Genomic DNA, 19,276 nt, shown 5'->3' with positions numbered 1-19,276 from the left:
TATAGACCAATCAGAAACAAATGAAAGTTATTCAACCAATGAGAAACAACCGCATCTCGATCTGGCTGAAAGGTATAAAATGAGAATTGCTCGGCAAATCGAGCGGCTCATTAGAGTCGCTGAGAGTTTGTTTAACAATGTCAGGTCGTGATAAAACTGGAGACAAAGAACGAGCCAAGTCCAAGACCCGCTCTTCTCGAGCCGGTCTGTAGTTCGCGGTCGGCCGCATCCACCGCCTGTTGCGCAGGGGCCACTACTCAGAGCGGGTGGGGGCCGGAGCCCCGTCTACCTGGCCGCCGTCCTCGAGTACCTGACCGCCGAGATCCTGGAGCTGGCCGGCAACGCGGCCCGCGACAACAAGACGACCCGCATCATCCCCCGCCACCTGCAGCTCGCCATCCGCAACGACGAGGAGCTCAACAAGCTGCTGGGCGGGGTCCTGCCCAACATCCAGGCCGTGCTGCTGCCCAAGAAAACCGGCCACCCCAGCAAGGCTTACATCTAAAGGACAAACATCAATAAATTGATCCAACGGACCACAAAGGCTCTTTTCAGAGCCACCCACCTCCTCTTTCTAAAGAACTTCAGCCAGATTCTCCACTTTAATTTGAATAACTTCAGAGATCAACCAGCGGACTTCCAGACGAAATGTTTCATCCCAGACTTTTTAGTTCTCATACTTCGTTAAAATGCTGTAAAAATTAATTACTGGCTGTAGGCACCCCTGGTCCTTAACATCAAGAAAACCAAAGAAATCATTGTGGACTTCAGGAAGTCTAAAGGCGGAAGTCACACCCCCATCCACATCAATGGGGCTGTGGTGGAAAGGGTGGACAGCTTTGAGTTCCTCGGAGTCCACATCATGGAAGACCTCTCCTGGTCCCTCAATACCTCCTCTCTGGTGAAGAAGGCCCAGCAGCACCCGTATTTCCTAAGGAGGCTGAAGGGATGTAACCTGTCACCCCGATCCTCTCTAACTTTTACCGCTGCACAATAGAGAGCATCCTGACAAACTGTATCACAGTATGGTATGGCAGCTGTAGCTACTATGACCGGAAAGCCCTGCAGCGGGTAGTCAAAACTGCCCAACGCATTACCGGCACCCGGCTACCGACCATAGAGCACATATACCATAAACGCTGTTTACGGAGGTCACGGTCCATCATCAAGGACCCTACCCACCCCAGCCACAGCCTGTTCGCCCTCCTGCCATCTGGGAGACGCTACAGATGCATTCGCACCCGTACGGCCAGGTTTAGGAACAGCTTCTTTCCCAGGGCTGTCATCCTACTGAACTCCACAAATAAACTCTAAAGCCTGCACATTTGCCAATGCACTTTATTATGGTTATGTTTATGTTAATGTATTACAAGCCAAATGTATGTTGAATGTTTAAATGTCTTAATCTAAATGTACACTCTCGGGAGCCGCAAGCCTACATTTCGTTGTATTGCACTTGTGCACTAACAATGACAATAAAAGTTGATTTGATTTGATTTGTTTTCAATGTAAAATCTGTTCTAAATTGAAATTCGTGGCCAACATTAAAAAGAAAAACAATCGAACGATTGCTACAATATTCAAAATTATTAAAGATTATTTGTTCCTTCAAGGAGTACCTGTCTCAATTCTTTGGAAGCAACGGGGGCTTTACATCCTTCCGAAAGTGGGATGCCCAGAATTGAAGAATACGCCAGCTGTGGCCTAATCAGTGATTTGTAATTGGTTAGTATAACTTTCATTCAGCCCGATTCAATCCCTTTTCTCCGCACCATCTCGGTTTTGCTCTTTCCGCAGATGCTGCCTGACCTGCTGAGTGTTTTCCAGCACTTGCTGGTTTTTTTTTAATTTGCCTGCGACACTTTACAGGCAAATGATGGTTTACATGTACCACAATGCTTCAAACTTAATATGCCAGGCGGAAAACAATTGGAATAAATGCAGGATATAAAAGAACACCAAACTAAATGCAAAGGATGTCTGCAAACTTGGGATACTTGACTGGAAACAATTGGGATAAATGCAGGATATAAATAAAATTGGGATAAATGCAGGATATAAATATTGAAATGTAAATATTGGGTTATTCAGGTTTCTCTGCATTATAGCTTTTCCCCAAAGGATTGAAGTGGCTCTTAAAAGAGCCGATTAGTTTCAAGTTTCCGTTCCTCAAATGAGCCAAGGCTGCCGGCGGCGGGAGGATTAGGCGCGCTCGCCACGGATGCGCCGGGCCAGGTGGATGTCCTTGGGCATGATGGTGACCCGCTTGGCGTGAATGGCGCACAGATTGGTGTCCTCGAAGAGCCCCACCAGGTAGGCTTCGCTGGCCTCCTGCAGGGCCATGACGGCCGAGGTCTGGAAACGCAGGTCGGTCTTGAAATCTTGCGCAATCTCGCGGACCAGGCGCTGGAAGGGCAGTTTGCGGATCAGCAGCTCGGTGGACTTCTGGTAGCGGCGGATCTCCCGCAGGGCCACGGTGCCGGGCCGGTAGCGGTGGGGCTTCTTCACCCCGCCCGTGGCGAGCCGCCTTGGTGGCCAGCTGCTTGCGGGGAGCTTTGCCCCCGGTGGATTTGCGCGCTATCTGCTTCGTCCTTACCATTCTCCTCAAACTACTGCTGTTTCTCCAAGCTCCGGGCTGCGATTTTTATAGCATCCGCCGGCGAGCCGCGCCTTCTGATTGGCTGAAAAGCCAGCTAATCTCTGCCTCTGATTGGCGCGTTTTTCAATCCGCTCCAACTTCGGACACCAAAGAAAAAGGGAGGGGAAATTAACACCAACGAAAAAGGCGGCTTATAGAATAAAAGCACGTCTGTGAATCATACTCGTTATTGTAATTTGTAAAATTGTAAATTGTAAAATTGTAAATTGTATTGTTAAAATGATGGCCCTCTGTGGGACTGAATAACCACTGTTATTAAAATCATGGCATCTGTGGGATTGAATAATAATCATTATTGTTAAAATTATTGCATCTTTAGGATTGAATAATAATCGTTACAAATTATGGTATCTGGGACTGAATAATAATTAAAACTATGGCATCTGTGAGACTAAATAATAATGATTGTTGTTAATTGTGGTAAACCACTGTATTGTATATTGCCACCTCTGGGTGGCGCTGTGTATGGAGGCATGCCTCAGCTGACTCCACCCACCACTGTGTGGGTTTCGTTCAGACTTGTTCAGTCACTCACGAAGAAGCATGGTCTCTTCTTAGCTAATAAAAGCCTTATTCATCTCTTCTTTCGACTCATCATCTCTTCTTCGACTCATCACCTTTTATGAAGTAATTGATAAGCGTATCAATTTTATTAGCTAAAAGTTAAATGGCGACACCTGAGGAGCAACAACAGCAACGGATACAGCAGACATTGCTGAGAGCCCTCAGACCACCACGCCTGGACCTCGACCCTCAAGATGTGGGTGCATCAGCCAAGTTTGAACACTGGCTGAGCTGCTTTGAATCCTTCCTCGCAATCTCACAGGTTACAGAGGAGGATCACAAACTGAAAATTTTGACCGCCCAGGTGAGCCATCAAGTATATATGCTAATCCGGGACTCTAATACGTACGTGGCGGCCCTCGAGCTACTAAAAGGGCAATATACGCGCCCAGTGAACACAATTTACGCCCGACACCTCTTGGGATCCCGCAGGCAGCAACCGGGAGAATCGGTAGGGGCATTTGCACGGGCGCTACTGGCACTCTGCAGAGACTGCGATTGTAAAGCGGTAACGGCTGTGGAGCACGCGCAGGGACTCGCCTGTGATGCCTTCGTCAGGGGCCTCCAGTCAGACCACACCCGGCAGAGACTGCTAGAAAGCAAGGAACCCGACCTGAAGACGGCCATTGCCCTTGCGCTCTCGTTAGAGGAGGCCCACCAAAACCTCGAGGCATACCCCCGTAACGGCGCCGAGACATGGCAATCGAAACCGTGGGACACGGGACCGCCGCCCCCGGCACCAACCGCTGCAGTGACCCAACCGAGACAGCAGCCTCCGGTAAGAACTGCTTCGATGCCCAGTAACCAGGCCCAAAAATGCTATTTCTGTGGCCAGTTAAAACATCCCAGAGCGCACTGCCCAGCTAAGACAGCTACCTGCTCGGGCTGCGGGAAGAAAGGCCATTACGCTAACGCCTGCAAGGGGAAGCCAGCCAGCAGCGCAGCGTGCGGGCCGTGGGAGCAGCCATCTTATCCGCCATTTTGTGTACCCCCGGCCGCATGGCATCCGCCGCCATCGTATCCAACGCACTCAACCGCCATTTCGTCACCGGAACCGACCACCGTCTCGGCGGATGACTATAGTGACTCACTAAGCCACATAATGGCCTCCGTGACGCTGGATCAAGGCCACCCTCACCATCTATCCAGCTCCATGATGGATATCGCGGTAAACGGCCGCGCCACCAGTTGCCTGATCGACAGCGGGAGCACAGAGAGTTTCGTCCACCCCGACACGGTACGTAGCCACTCCCTCACGATTCTGCCAACGCACCATCGCATTTCTATGGCGTCCAAGTCCCAGTCAATGGACATCAGCGGCTACTGTGTGGTGACCCTGTCAGTAGGGGGCACTGAATATCAAAAATTTAAACTGCTAGTCCTGCCCCGTCTTTGCGCTGCCGTCCTGCTAGGGTTGGATTTTCAGTGCCACCTTAAGAGTGTCACACTAGCATACGGTGGACCCCTCCCCCCACTCACAGTCTGCAACCAACAACTTTTAAATCGCCCGCTGCAAACCACCTGCAGCCTTTCCACATTAAAAGTCCCCCCCCCTCCCCTGTTCGCTAACCTCACCCGCGACTGTAAACCCATCGCTACCAAAAGCAGGCGGTACAGTGCCGGGGACAGAGCTTTTATCAGCTCTGAGGTGGAGCGGCTCTTGAAGGAGGGCATTATCGAAGGTAGCACTAGCCCCTGGCGAGCCCAGGTTGTAGTCGTTAAAACCACTGCAAAACGCCGCATGGTAATCGACTACAGCCAAACCATAAACCGGTACACCCAGCTGGACGCGTACCCCCTCCCTCGCATATCTGATATGGTCAATCAGATTGCGCAATACAAAGTATTCTCCACCATCGACCTTAAGTCAGCGTACCACCAGCTGCCCATCCGCCATGAGGACCGCCAGTATACTGCCTTCGAGGCAAACGGCCGCCTCTACCACTTCCTTAGGGTCCCCTTCGGCGTCACCAACGGGGTTTCGGTCTTCCAAAGGGAGATGGACCGAATGGTTGACCAGAACGCGCTGCGGGCAACCTTCCCCTATTTGGATAACGTCACCATCTGCGGCCACGACCAGCAGGACCACGACGTTAATCTAGCAAATTTCCTCCGTACGGCCCAACGGCTGAACCTAACGTACAATAAGGAAAAATGTATGTTTCACACCAAGCGCCTGGCCATCCTCGGCTGCGTGGTGGAGAACGGAGTCATCGGGCCCGACCCCGACAGAATGCGCCCCCTAATGGAGCTACCCCTTCCCCACTGCCAAAAAGCACTGAAGAGATGCCTGGGGTTTTTCTCCTACTACGCCCAGTGGGTGCCCCTCTATGCAGACAAAGCCAGGCCCCTCATCAAAGCCACCTCCTTCCCCCTGACACCAGAGGCGTGTGCAGCCTTCACTCTTATCAAGAACGATATCGCGAAGGCCGCAATGCACGCGGTGGATGAGTCCATCCCCTTCCAAGTGGAGAGCGATGCCTCCGACTTCGCCCTAGCCGCGGCCCTTAACCAGGCGGGCAGACCCGTGGCCTTTTTCTCAAGGACCCTCCAGGGCCCCGAGATGAGACACTCCTCCGTCGAAAAGGAGGCCCAGGCTATTGTAGAAGCGGTGCGTCACTGGAGGCATTACCTGGCCGGGAAACGATTTACCCTGCTCACTGACCAGCGTTCAGTAGCTTTTATGTTTAATAATAAGCAGAGGGGTAAAATCAAGAACGACAAGATCTTGAGGTGGAGAATCGAACTCTCCACCTACAATTATGATATCTTGTATCGGCCAGGGAAACTCAATGAGCCCCCAGATGCCCTATCACGTGGTACATGCGCCAACGCGCAGAGTGATAGGCTGCAGTCCCTCCACAATGACCTCTGCCACCCGGGGGTCACCAGGTTTTTCCATTTTATCAAATCCCGTAACCTGCCCTACTCCATCGAGGAGGTCAGGACCATGACCAAGAGCTGCCAAATCTGCGCCGAGTGCAAACCGCACTTCTATAGGCCGGACAGAGCAAGCCTGATCAAGGCCACCCGCCCCTTCGAACGCCTGAGCGTCGATTTTAAAGGGCCCCTCCCCTCCGCTGACCGCAATGTGTACTTCCTCAACATAGTTGATGAGTACTCCCGTTTCCCCTTTGCCATCCCTTGCCCAGACATGACCAGTACCACGGTCATCAAGTGTCTGAATGACATCTTCGCTCTGTTCGGGTTCCCCAGCTATATACATAGCGACAGGGGCTCATCGTTCATGAGCGACGAACTTCGGCAGTACCTGCTAACAAGAGGTATCGCCACGAGCAGGACCACCAGTTACAACCCCCGGGGGAACGGCCAGGTGGAAAGGGAGAACGCGACGGTTTGGAAGGCAGTCCTCTTAGCACTAAAATCTAAGGGCCTTCCGACCTCCCGCTGGCAGGAGGTCCTCCCTGCAGCGCTTCACTCCATTCGGTCACTGCTTTGTACTGCCACTAATGCGACCCCTCATGAGAAAATGTTCGTTTTCCCCCGGAAGTCTACATCGGGAACCTCGCTACCGGCATGGTTGACTTCTCCTGGGCCCGTCCTACTGCGGAGGCACGTGAGGACGCGTAAAACGGACCCCCTGGTCGAGCGGGTGCACCTCCTACACGCCAACCCCCAGTATGCCTGGGTGACATACCCAGACGGGCGGGAGGACACGGTCTCCATACGAGATCTCGCACCCTCGGGTACCCCTGAATTACCACCGTTATCCCCCTTACCACCGTTATCCCCCTTACCACTGTTATCCCCCACCACCCCTCCCAACCCAACCCCTGCAGACGGCATGCCAAAGCCCCAGGAATCTTCGCCAACCACCCAGACACCAGACCCGACGTCGGATGCTGCAACACCACCGCCGCCACCACGACGATCAGGACGTCAGACAAGGCCTCCTGATAGACTTAACTTGTAGTACCCTTCACCCCGCCGGACTTCACATTAAACAAGGGGTGAATGTGGTAAACCACTGTATTGTATATTGCCACCTCTGGGTGGCGCTGTGTATGGAGGCATGCCTCAGCTGACTCCACCCACCACTGTGTGGGTTTCGTTCAGACTTGTTCAGTCACTCACGAAGAAGCATGGTCTCTTCTTAGCTAATAAAAGCCTTATTCATCTCTTCTTTCGACTCATCATCTCTTCTTCGACTCATCACCTTTTATGAAGTAATTGATAAGCGTATCATTAATATTGCATCTGTGGGATTGAATAATGATAATTATTGTTAAAATTATTGCCTCTGTGGGATTGAATAATAATCATTAATGTTAAAATTATTGCATCTGTGGGATTGAATAATCATTATTGTTAAAATTATTGCATCTGTGGGATTGAATAATCATCATTATTGTTAAAATTATTGCATCTATGGGATTGAATAATAATCGTTACAAATTATGGTATCTGGGACTGAATAACAATTAAAACTATGGCATCTGTGAGACTAACTAATAATCATTGCTAAAAATTGTCATCTGTGGGACTGAATAATCATTTTAATTACAATTATAGCGTCTGTGGGACTGAATAATCATTAAAATGGCATGTGAGACTGAATAATTCATTATTAAATTTGAATTATGGCAAATTGATCCTTTAAAATTACTGGTTCCAGATTTAATATCATTTTAGCTTGTCAGCGACCCGCTTCTAAATGAGTGTTGTACAAAACAGAGCAGTGACAATGCATCATTTTGTTATTGTTAAATTTCAATCTATTTTAAATTAACGATGTATTACAAAAACACACCACCAAAATCTGAACATACGACAAAAAAATGAAACGGTGAGGGTTAATTAAATAAAGGAAGATAAAACGTTTTTAAAGAGTTTCATTTTTTATGTTGTCCATATTTCAAATGTCAACAGTCAAATGAAAATAAATAGTCCCTTCTGGATCTCGTGAGTGGCTCTGAAAAGAGCCTTTGGGTTGAGTTTTTGAGGTGGGAGGACCGAGAGGCTTTATTTGGAGCTGGTGTATTTGGTGACCGCTTTCGTCCCCTCCGAGACGGCGTGCTTGGCCAGTTCCCCGGGCAGCAGGAGGCGGACGGTGGTCTGGATCTCCCGGGAGGAGATGGTCTGGCGTTTGGTGTAATGGATCAGGCGGGAGGCCTCGCAGGCGATGCGCTCGAAGGTGTCGGTGACGAACGAGTTGATGACACTCATAGCCGAGGCGGAAATGCCGGTATCGGGATGGACCTGCTTCAGCACCTTGTAGATGTAGATGCTGTAACTCTGCTTCCTGGTCTTCCTGCGCTTCTTGTCGCCTTTGGTCCGCTTCTTGGTGGCCGCTTTCTTCGGCCCCTTTTTCGGGGCGAGGCCCTTGGACGCCGCTTCAGGCATGGTGAATGGACGCGAGAGTTCGTAATGGAGAGTCTCCCGGACGCGCTATTTAATAGCTAGGCGTATGCAAATGAGGAATCAGAATGTGAAGGACTCCTACTGGTGAACCAGCGCATAAATATCTATTGTGAGTTAGGAATAAGGGGTGCCAACTGGCCAATCAGAGACGCTCATGGTGTTGCAGCTTGTTTCAGGCACGTGGGGGAGAGTCTCCACATGGCTGCAGCTTGAACAATATATTACAATAGCAAAATACTGCAGATGCTGGAAATCTGAAATAACAACAGAAAATGCTGGAAATACTTGATGAAGGGTCCCAGACCTGAAACGTTAACTCTGTTTCTCTCTCCACGGATGCTGCCTGGCCTGCTGAGTATTTCCAGCATTTTCTGTTGAAAGATATATTTTTGGTACCATAAGTTGCCCTGTTAAATTGCAGACTGCTTGCCCGACATTGATCCAGCTGAATGTTGGGAAGACTGAAGCCATCGTCTTCGGTCCCCGCACTAACTGCGTCCCCACGCCACCGACTCCCTCCCTCTCCCTGGGCAGCTGGCTGAGCCAGACTGTTCGCAAACGTGGTGTCATATTTGAACCCCCACCCCCCTCAGATGAGCTTCCGACCACATATCCACACCATCACTAAGGCCGCCTATTTCTGCCGCCGGTCCATCGCCCGACCCCGCCTCTGCCTCAGCTCATCTGCTGCTGAAACCCTCATCCATGCCTTTGTTACCTCTAGACTTGACTATTCCAAAGCACTCCTGGCCGGCCTCCCACATACTACCCAATGTAAACTTGAGGTCATCCAAAACTCTGCTGCCTGTGTCCGCACTTGCACCAAGTCCCGTTCGTCTATCACCCTTGTGCTCATTGACCTACATAGGCTCCCAGTTAAGCAACGCCTCGATTTTAAAAATCTCATCCTTGTTTTCAAATTCCTCCATGGCCTCACACCGCCCCACCCCCCCGCCCCAACCTCCCCCCCGCCATCTCTGTAACCTCCTCCAGTCCCACAACCCTCTGCGATATCTTTGTTCCTCTAATTCTGGCCTCTTGAGCATCCCCGATTTTAATTGCTCCACCATTGGTGGCTGTGCCTTCAGCTGCCAAGGCCCTACGCTCTGGAATTCCCTGCCTAAACCTCTCCACCTCTCTACCCCTATTTCCTCCTTTCAGACGCTCCTTAAAACTTACCTCTCTGACCAAGCTGCCCTAAAATCTCCTTTTGTGGGTCGGTGTCAAATTTTGTCTTACAATGATCCTGTGAAACGCCTTGCGACATTTCACCACATTAAAGGCACGATATAAATACAAGTTGTTGTTGTTTTTATTAAGCCCCATTATGCCAAACTCAATTCATTATTAGTGTGGTGATCCTTGGGGACTTCAAAGTGATCAATAAGGCTGAACCAGTTAGAATTGAGAAACTAGGTAGGATAACCCCGGTGTAATTAGTGTGAAGGTGCAATTTAGGTTATACAATCAGAGAATGATGCAGCACAGAAGGAGGCCATTTGACCCATCGGCCTGTCATAGAGCCATAGAGTCATAGAGTTATACAGCACAGAAAGAGGCCCTTCGGCCCATCGTGTCCACGCTGGCCATCAAACCCTGTGTGTTCTAATCCCATTTTCCAGCACTTGATCCGTAGCCTTGTATGCTATGGCGTTTCAAGTGCTCATCTAAATGCTTCTTGAATATTGTGCCGGCTCTTTGAAAGAACTATCCAATTAGTCCCACTCCCCTGCTCTTTCCCTATAGCCCTGCAACTTTCCCCCCTTCAAGTATATATCTAATTACCATTTGGAATTTATTATTGTATCTGCCTCCATCAGGCAGTGCATTCCAGATTACAACAACTCGCTGCGTAATAAAACATCCCCTCATCTCGCCCACTGGTTCTTTTGCCAATTACCTTAATCAAGAAAGTGACTGACTTTGTTCTAACTATACATTCCTAGACGGCTGACATTCATATTGGACAGCTGCGCAAAACTGACAATAGCAAATCAGCAGCCTGTCTCACACTCAGCGCTATGGGCATTTCCCCATTTTTTTAACTACTTCATGGGGTGTAATTGTACTTGGGCGGGGTACAAAACAGGTGATATTGCATTGGTCACTTGTTATATGCCCAGTTCCATTGACTTCAGTAGAATTAAGTATCAGGCGTGTTGTATAATGGTTGGCAAATGCGATTTTGCCCAGTTTGCATTCCTGGCCAAGTCCAGTTTCACCCTTATTGGCTTATTTAGCTGAAGGGAATTGCAGCTCATCCAAGACTGGTGTTGGACAAGCAGTATGACCACATAGGCAGTGAAGAGGTAGTGCGAGGTGGTGGAGTGGTTGTGCTGGGTGGTGGAGAGGTTGTGCTGGGTGGTGGAGAGGTTGTGTGAGGTGGTGGAGAGGTTGTGCTGGGTGGTGGAGAGGTTGTGCTGGGTGGTGGAGAGGTTGTGCTGGGTGGTGGAGAAGTTGTGCTGGGTGGTGGAGAGGTTGTGCTGGGTGGTGGAGAGGTTGTGCTTGGTGGTGGAGAGATTGTGCTGGGTGGAGAGGTTGTGCTGGGTGGTGGAGAGGTTGTGCTGGGTGGTGGAGAGGTTGTGCTGGGTGGAGAGGTTGTGCTGGGTGGTGGAGATGTTGTGCTGGGTGGTGGAGAGGTTGTGCTGGGTGGAGAGGTTGTGCTGGGTGGTGGAGATGTTGTGCTGGGTGGTAGAGAGGCTGTGCTGGGTGGTGGAGAGGTTGTGCTGGGTGGTGGAGAGGTTGTGGGAGGTGGTGGAGAGATTGTGCTGGGTGGGGAGAGGTTGTGCAAGGTGGTGGAGAGGTTGTGCGAGGTGGTGGAGAGATTGTGCTGGGTGCCATCAGCGCAAATGCGGCAGCTGACCCCCATATCTTTGGATGATGTCACCAAGCGGCAGCCTGCAGGTGAAGAAGAGGAGAGGGTCAAGATGGATGCTCGGGGGCCTCCTCAGGTGATGGTGCGAGGATGGGAAGAGAAGCCATTGATAGAGATGCTGTGGCTGCATTCACAAAGGTCGGAGTAGAAACAATTGAGAGCTGTCCCCCTGAGCTGGACAATGGGGGCAAGCTGTTTTAGGACAATGATGGAACCTCAAAGGTTACAGAGAGATTGAGGAAGGTCAGGAGGGATAGAACGCCACAGTCACAATTACAGAGAATGGTGTTCATGACGTTTGTTAGGGCTGTTTGGGTGCTGTGAATTGTATTTCTGGACCAACCAACTTTACAATCCTTAAATTCAATGAAGTCTGTCCAGAAACCTCACTTCCAAAGACATTGAGGGTGAAATTGGACTTGGACATGCCACAAGCTCTATACCCTTAATATCAACTCCATCCCCTGCCCAGTCATTAGCTCAGGTGAATCAGACTTTTTGCAACCACAGCATCCTAGTCAACCCTTAGCTGAGCTTCCAACTGCATAATCTCTCCATCACAAAGACCATCTACTTCTACCTACATAACGCTGCCCACCTCTGACCCTGTCTCAGCCCATCTTCCACTGAAACTCCAATCTATTTCATTTGTCACCCCCATACATGACTATTCGAATGATCCCTTGGCTAGCCTCCAATCCCCCACCCTCCATAAACTTCAGCTCATCCAAAGTATGTCTGCCCATATCTTATTCCGCACTAAACCCCATTCACCCAGTCCTCACTGACCTACATTGACAACTGATCCCTCAACATCTCATATTTAAAATTCTCAGCCTGGTACTGCATCATCTAATGTGTGAAGATCCCAGGTGTCATCCCCTGTTCAGGTTCTGTTAGTTGCACTTGATGTGGAGTATTTTAAACCAACACTCGACACAAGGTTTTCAGATCGATATTCAAGTCGTCTTTATTACACCGGTGGGGAGACAATCTGCTCTGTCTTAGCCAGACTTCTCCAAATTGTTACAGCAAGCATTACATTTTTATACATCCAAATAAGCATGGTAGCCTCATGCACAATTCATTCCCGCAACCTGATTGGATCTTGGCCCACATGCACCTTCACGGATTGGGTTACATATCCTAAGGTAAACATGTGCAAGCTGCATACTCAATCAATCACTCAAACTGCTGAACGCTGATTAAAAAATAACTTGGAAGCATTGTGACCCAGATAACAAAACCATAAGGGCAGCTGAATTGCTAGACACCATGTCTCAACTGAATTTTTTTTAGTCTCAAAGGTCGGCTATCTTGACCACACCTTATGGATGTGGTCTTTCATGTCAGCAACTGCCTCTCTTACACCATTCTGTGAGCTGCCAGCGATGTTATTTTAACTCTTTCCCCACTTCACACTCAATCAGGACAACAGCCGTGGTGCTACAATTTGCCTGAGAGCGTCGCAAGGGTTCTACTTGAAATGTATTTTGGGGAGAATCAATCCAATTCCTAATGCCTATAAATTGACACAAAAGCACAAAAGTTTACATTTTCCTAGTTGCTGGTGGTGACGAAGCTCAACCATTAGATGTACATATTGGAAAATTGCAAGCGATATGCATTGGCGATGGGTGAGTATTCCGCGCTACTAGAATATACTCGGAAGATTACCCTAAATTGGCAGTCTCACTATCTCCGACTCCACTAGCTCAGCAGGTTTATCTAGTGAGTAGTGGAATCATATGGGCAAGAAGAGTCCAAAGGTTTAATCCCAGGTCTATGCTGACTTAATGGATCTCAACTGGTATTGTGGCTACAATTGACCTCACTACTACGGGGTTTGGGGGGCTGGAAATTGCTTCTGATCACTATCCAGCATATCCTACTGGAAAGTGCGTGTGTGTAGATGATGAGTAAACAGGATCAAGCTCAGTCGTGAGATACTCATGAGATGCCTCCACCCTCATCAGACAGCCAACCAACATTCATTATCAGGACGTGGATGATAAGCTGGATGACAACAAGTTTAACAAAAATTGTCACCCTCAAGTCATGAGGTTGGCAGTAGGGGTGGGGGGGGGGGCGGTTCTCTTGTGATTCTGGGGTGCCCAGTGTAAAATGGGATGCAAGGCAAACGCCAGCTAAATCCATTGAATCAAATGGATTTTCATGAATATTTGACAAGGTAAGAAAGAGCATTAGTGCTGGGAAAATCCAACATTTTCCACTTGTGGTACTCAGCATTGGCATCAAGCATTGGATGTATAGTATGATTAGATACAGAATAAAGCTCTGCTCCAAGAAGGTGCCTCAGCCTCGGTGCCAGAGGAAGACCCCCTACAGAACCAATGTGCTATTTTCTATTTCCCACATCAACCTCCAGTGGTCTCTCTGAGTGAGATAGCCAATTCAGCACCGAATTATGAGGTCGTTTTTGTTGTGTATGTAATAGGTATGTTACTTTAAACCTATGGCCAGGGCAGCACTACTATGTAGGGCGTAGTGATACCGTAGTACCACTCCTGGCCATAGGGGTATAAATAGTACTGTGGGTACTGATCTCCCCTCAGTTTCCCGCCTGTTGGTATTAAGTAAAGACCTACGTTGAATCTTCCAAGCTGTCCCGTCATTATTGCATTAAGTATAGACACATACTTTATACTGGCGACGAGTAAGGTTCGAACTCACCAGTACACGGTGCAACAAAGAAACAGTAGCAGTACGGAGAGAGAAGGAGAGAGGCTTCTTACCAGCCAGCCTGCAGAGTCCAGCGTCAACCGAAGGAGGCCGCCCAGCACTCCGGGTTCGGGAGGAGCGGCAGCAACGGAGCGAGAGAGAGAGGTTTCCAGCAGAGGCTGCGGCAGCTGAGAGAAGAGGCTGAACGGGCGCTCCAGCCACGGGGCAAAAGTCCACCCAGGGCCAGGTAAACTGAAATCCTTCCCGGGGAACGGGAGCTGCAAGGGCCAAAAATAACGACGCTGGAGAGAGGTCGTTGACAGCACAGGGAGAAAAGGTGGGAAAAACGCCATCTAGTGGCGAAAGCGGAAAAAGTTTTTTTTTTCTCTTCAAAAGTTTCAAATGGCTAAAGAAGGTTGTTTGTCAGCATTTGTTGAGGACACAGAAGAGTGGGATGCCTGTATCGAAAGGCATGAACTTTATTGCATAGTAAACAAGGTGGAAGATGACCAAAAGGTAGCAACCTTATTAAATTTTATGGGGGCAAAAACATACGGTCTGCTGAGGAATCTTCTTACTCCAGAAAAGCCAGCAGACAAAATGTACGCCCAAATTGTTGATACGTTAAGGGAACATTTAAACCCTAAGCCACCATTTATAGCGGAAAGGTACCGCTTCTACAGACGCGACCAAAGGAATGATGAGTCGCAGGCAGCCTATTTAGCTGAGCTCAGAAGGTTGTCCAAACATTGCCAGTTTGGAGCCATATTGGTGGACGCGATCAGAGACATATTTGTCTGTGCCATGTTAAATGAGAATACATGTAAACGGTTGCTAGCCAAGAAACAGCTCAGCCTAGATCAGGCGATTGAAATAGCATCGAACCACGAAGCAGCAGCACAGGGTGCTACTCAAATATGACAAAACACAACTGGCTATGACACCCATGAGGTGACATTTCACAAAGGTAAATGCTACCGTTGTGGCAAAACCACCCACGACCAAAGTAATTGTTGGTTTCGTGATTAAATATGCCGGCAGTGTGGGAAAAAGGGGCATATAGTGAAAGTTTGTCGGTCTGGTACAAAACCCAATCGTGGGGGCAATCCGAGCAGTACCAAGGCAAGGACAAAAATACATAAGATGTCTGACAGTAGCTCAGACGAGTCACAGGAAGGCACAAAAGCAGAGCCTAAAGGTCTGGGATGTCTCAAGTTATATTGTGTAGACAAAACGGAGGACCACAGCACAATGTGGGTTAAAATGAAGGTAGCAGGCGTCGAAGTTAATATGGAGCTGGACGCGGGTTCAGCCCTATCAGTAATTAATGAACAAGATTATAACAGGCTGTTCAAACGCATTCCCTTAAAGGATACGGAAATTAAATTAAAAACATATACGGGACAAAAGGTTTACCCGAAGGGAAAAATGCAAGTAACAGTTAAATACAATGGCAGAAAAGTGCCAGGACTTTATTTATACGTCCTACCAAACGGTGGACCACCACTTTTGGGTAGGGAATGGATAAGAAAAATCCATTTCGACTGGAAGTCGATACACGAGTTAAAAGTAGAGACCACCGCGGATGATACAACCATTACAAGCAGGCTGTCGAAACTATTGGCAAAAACACCAGAGGTGTTCCAACAAGGGCTGCGGACCTTAAAGGACATTAGAGCAAAAATAACTATTGCTCAAGACGCAAACCCCAAGCTTTGTAAGGCCAGGCCGGTGCCTTATGCCATTCGGCCAGCGGTGGAAGCAGAACTGGATGCCTTAGAGAGTGCAAGTGTCCTTACAAAGATTGAGTGGAGCGAGTGGGCCACGCCCATTGTCCCAGTTATAAAGAAATCTGCAAATAACACACCGGGGGAACCAAAGAAGGTTCGCATTTGCGGGGATTTTAAGATAACTATTAACCCAGTCCTGCACACGGTACAGTATCCGCTGCCGCAGATAGAGGACATATTCGCATTGTTAGCTGGGGGTAGACACTTTACGAAGATTGACCTTTGTCAAGCTTATTTACAGATGGAGGTGGAGCAGGACTCGAAAAAGCTCCTAACGATTATCACACACAAGGGATTGTACCAGTACAATCGCCTGGTATTTGGTGTGGCGTCCGCCCCGGCAATATGGCAGAGGACCATGGAACAGGTCCTACAGGGCATTCCAGGAATGCAATGCTACCTGGGTGACATCCTGGTGACAGGACAAATGGATAACGACCACCTCGCTAACCTGGAGTGAGTACTTCTGCGGTTACAACAATACGGACTCAGGGCGAACAAGCAGAAATGTGAGTTTTTCCAGGAGCGTATCTCATACTGTGGTCACATTATAGATAAGGAAGGCCTGCATAAGTCCCCGGCAAAGATCGAGGCAGTAGTGAAGGCCCCGCCCCCTGAGAATGTATCTCAGTTACGATCATTCTTAGGCCTTATAAACTATTACCATACGTTCCTCCCGAACTTATCGTCCATTTTACATCCACTAAATTCATTGCTGCAAAAGGGAGTCTCCTGGAATTGGGACGAAGCGTGTGAGGCTGCTTTTAAAAAGGGTAAACAACTCATTACATCAAAGGAAGCGCTCGCACACTTTGACCCAAAAATGCCAATGAGGTTGGCATGTGACGCCTCCCCGTACGGTATAGGGGCAGTGTTGTCACACAAATTTCCCAACGGGACGGAGAGGCCAATAGCATTTGCCTCAAGGTCATTAACTACAGCCAAAAGAAACTATGCGCAAATCGACAGGGAGGCCCTCAGTCTGGTGTGGGGTGTAAAAAAATTCCACCACTACCTGCATGGGCAACGTTTCACACTACTGACGGATCATCAACCGTTGGTGTCGATATTTAATCCAACAAAAGGGGTGCCCCTGATGACGGCCCAAAGGCTACAGAGATGGTTACTGTTCTTAGGAGCACACCAGTACCTTATCGAATATAAGGGTACCAAACAGCAGGCAATGCAGATGGCCTGTCGTGGCTACCCTTGCCTGCCAAGATCGAAGAGATAGTACAGGACCCCGTAGAAATATATCATACAGCTGTTATGGAACACTTGCCCATCACCAGCCAATGTATCGAGCGGGAAACACGGAACGACCCGACATTGGCAAGGGTTTACGAATTAACCGTGAAAGGCTGGCCGGCGCAGGGTGACGCATCATTGCCGGCGTTTTCAGCAAGGAAGGACCAGTTGTCCGTCTGCCGGGGCACATTGATGTGCAGAGCCAGGGTGGTGGTCCCTCAAAAATTACAACATAAAGTGTTGCAGGACTTACACGAAGGTCATCTGGGGGGTGTCAAAATGAAAAGCCTCGCCAGAGCCTACGTCTGGTGGCCCAGCATTGACAGGGACATTGAGGAAGTAGCAAAAGCGTGCCAAGGGTGCCAGATGGTACAGAGCGTACCACCACAAGCCCCACTACATCCGTGGGAGTGGCCCTCAACGCCGTGGCAAAGGATCCACGTGGACTTTGCCGACCCCTTCCTGGATGCGATGTTCCTTATTGTAGTGGACGCCCATTCAAAATGGCCGGAGGTCATAAAGATGTCATCAACGACAGCCGAAAAGACGGTCGCAGTCTTAAGGACCATTTTTGCCCGAAACGGGCTGCCCAAGCAAGTCTGTTCGGACAATGGGCCACCATTTGTGGCAGAAGAATTTCAAGCATTCCTAAAAAGGAATGGAGTGCGACATTATACGTCCGCACCATATCATCCGGCTACAAATGGGCTGGCAGAGCGATTTATACAGACTTTTAAAAAGGCCATCAAGGCGATGGGGGAGGAAAGGTTGCCACTACAACACAAGGTGGACAACTTCCTATTCGCATACCGTAATGCTGCACATACGGTGACCAACCAGGCCCCCGCTGTCATGTTCTTTAATAGAAGGTTAAGGTCTCGCCTTGAATTGCTCAGACCAAACATTTGGAGAGATGTGGAAAACCAAGTATTTCGTAGGGCTCCTGACAGACAGACACGGAGCTTCGAGGCGGGGCAGCAAGTGTTGGCCCGTGATTATAGGAATGAAAAGTGGCGGTCTGGTACGATAAAGGCCTGGCAGGGACCCTTGATGTACACAGTTGAGACAGGGGAAGGCATAATCAGACGACATGCTGATCAACTTGTGGAGTCCAGAAACCCAACTGATTCACTACCTCAAACATCTCAGCACATTGTTACAGCGGAATCACGGCCCAGCTCGTCGTTACAGAGGTCTCAGGATTGCGAGGAGTTCAGCACTCCAGTGAGCTCCACGGCACAGGATGTGCCATCAGACACGACGAGTCCAGCGATGAAAGGGTGACGGAAGTACCGCCGCCTACACCGAGACCGACTAGAGAAAGACGTTATCCTAGTCGAGACAGGAGGCCTCCTCAGAGACTGAATCTATAACATGTTTCTGTTTATATATATATAAGTAGACAACTCTTGATGTAAATATGTTATGTATATTGTGTTACCAAATGTTATTAGCCCTAGTTATGGGGCATCTATTGATTAATTGCACGGGTACGTTTTAATTAAAAGGGGAGGAATGTTGTGTATGTAATAGGTATGTTACTTTAAACCTATGGCCAGGGCAGCACTACTTTGTAGGGTGTAGTGATACCGTAGTACCACTCCTGGCCATAGGGGTATAAATAGTACTGTGGGTACTGATCTCCCCTCAGTTTCCCGCCTGTTGGTATTAAGTAAAGACCTACGTTGAATCTTCCAAGCTGTCTCGTCATTATTGCATTAAGTATAGACACATACTTTATAGTTTTGTGCTGGGGTTGGCAGTGGAAGAGGGTCGCGGGGGGGGGTGTCAGGGAGTGGGGGGGGGGGGGAAACATGACCACGTAGAATTGGGCCCAAACTCATTTCACAAGCAACAGAGGTGACGTCTTGGTTTTGAACTCCAGTCCCAGAGCTGAAAGGCCAATGTCTTCTGGGTGAGGTCCACTGTACCACCTAGTTCTGTTAGTCATTGAAACACTTTACAATACTAATACCACTCACAGAGAATCCTTCAAGCCCTCTCCCCTGCCCAAGCTGTCCTGGATAATAAGTTCCTCAAGGAACCTTCTTTCTAACTTGCCTCCTATTATCTCAA

The 19,276-nt window shown here is 49.0% G+C and overlaps 1 protein-coding gene and 1 pseudogene across 1 annotated transcript; both read right to left on the bottom strand.

Moving 5' to 3' along the window:
- Positions 1-1,543: 1,543 nt before the first annotated feature.
- Positions 1,544-2,599, bottom strand: LOC147096609 (histone H3-like; annotated as a pseudogene).
- A 5,607-nt stretch (positions 2,600-8,206) lies between these two features.
- Positions 8,207-8,595, bottom strand: LOC147096608 (histone H2B 8-like). Its single transcript, XM_085974145.1, has one exon. It carries the CDS (start codon positions 8,585-8,587, stop codon positions 8,207-8,209), a length of 381 nt encoding a protein of 126 aa, XP_085830271.1. The 5' UTR covers positions 8,588-8,595.
- Positions 8,596-19,276: the final 10,681 nt, after the last annotated feature.

The sequence above is a fragment of the Somniosus microcephalus genome, unplaced genomic scaffold (assembly GCF_052327205.1).
Source record: "Somniosus microcephalus isolate GS21.2 unplaced genomic scaffold, FLI_Smic_1.0 unresolved_chr1, whole genome shotgun sequence".
Taxonomy (NCBI): domain Eukaryota; kingdom Metazoa; phylum Chordata; class Chondrichthyes; order Squaliformes; family Somniosidae; genus Somniosus; species Somniosus microcephalus.
This window is presented reverse-complemented; position numbering and strand designations above follow the sequence as displayed.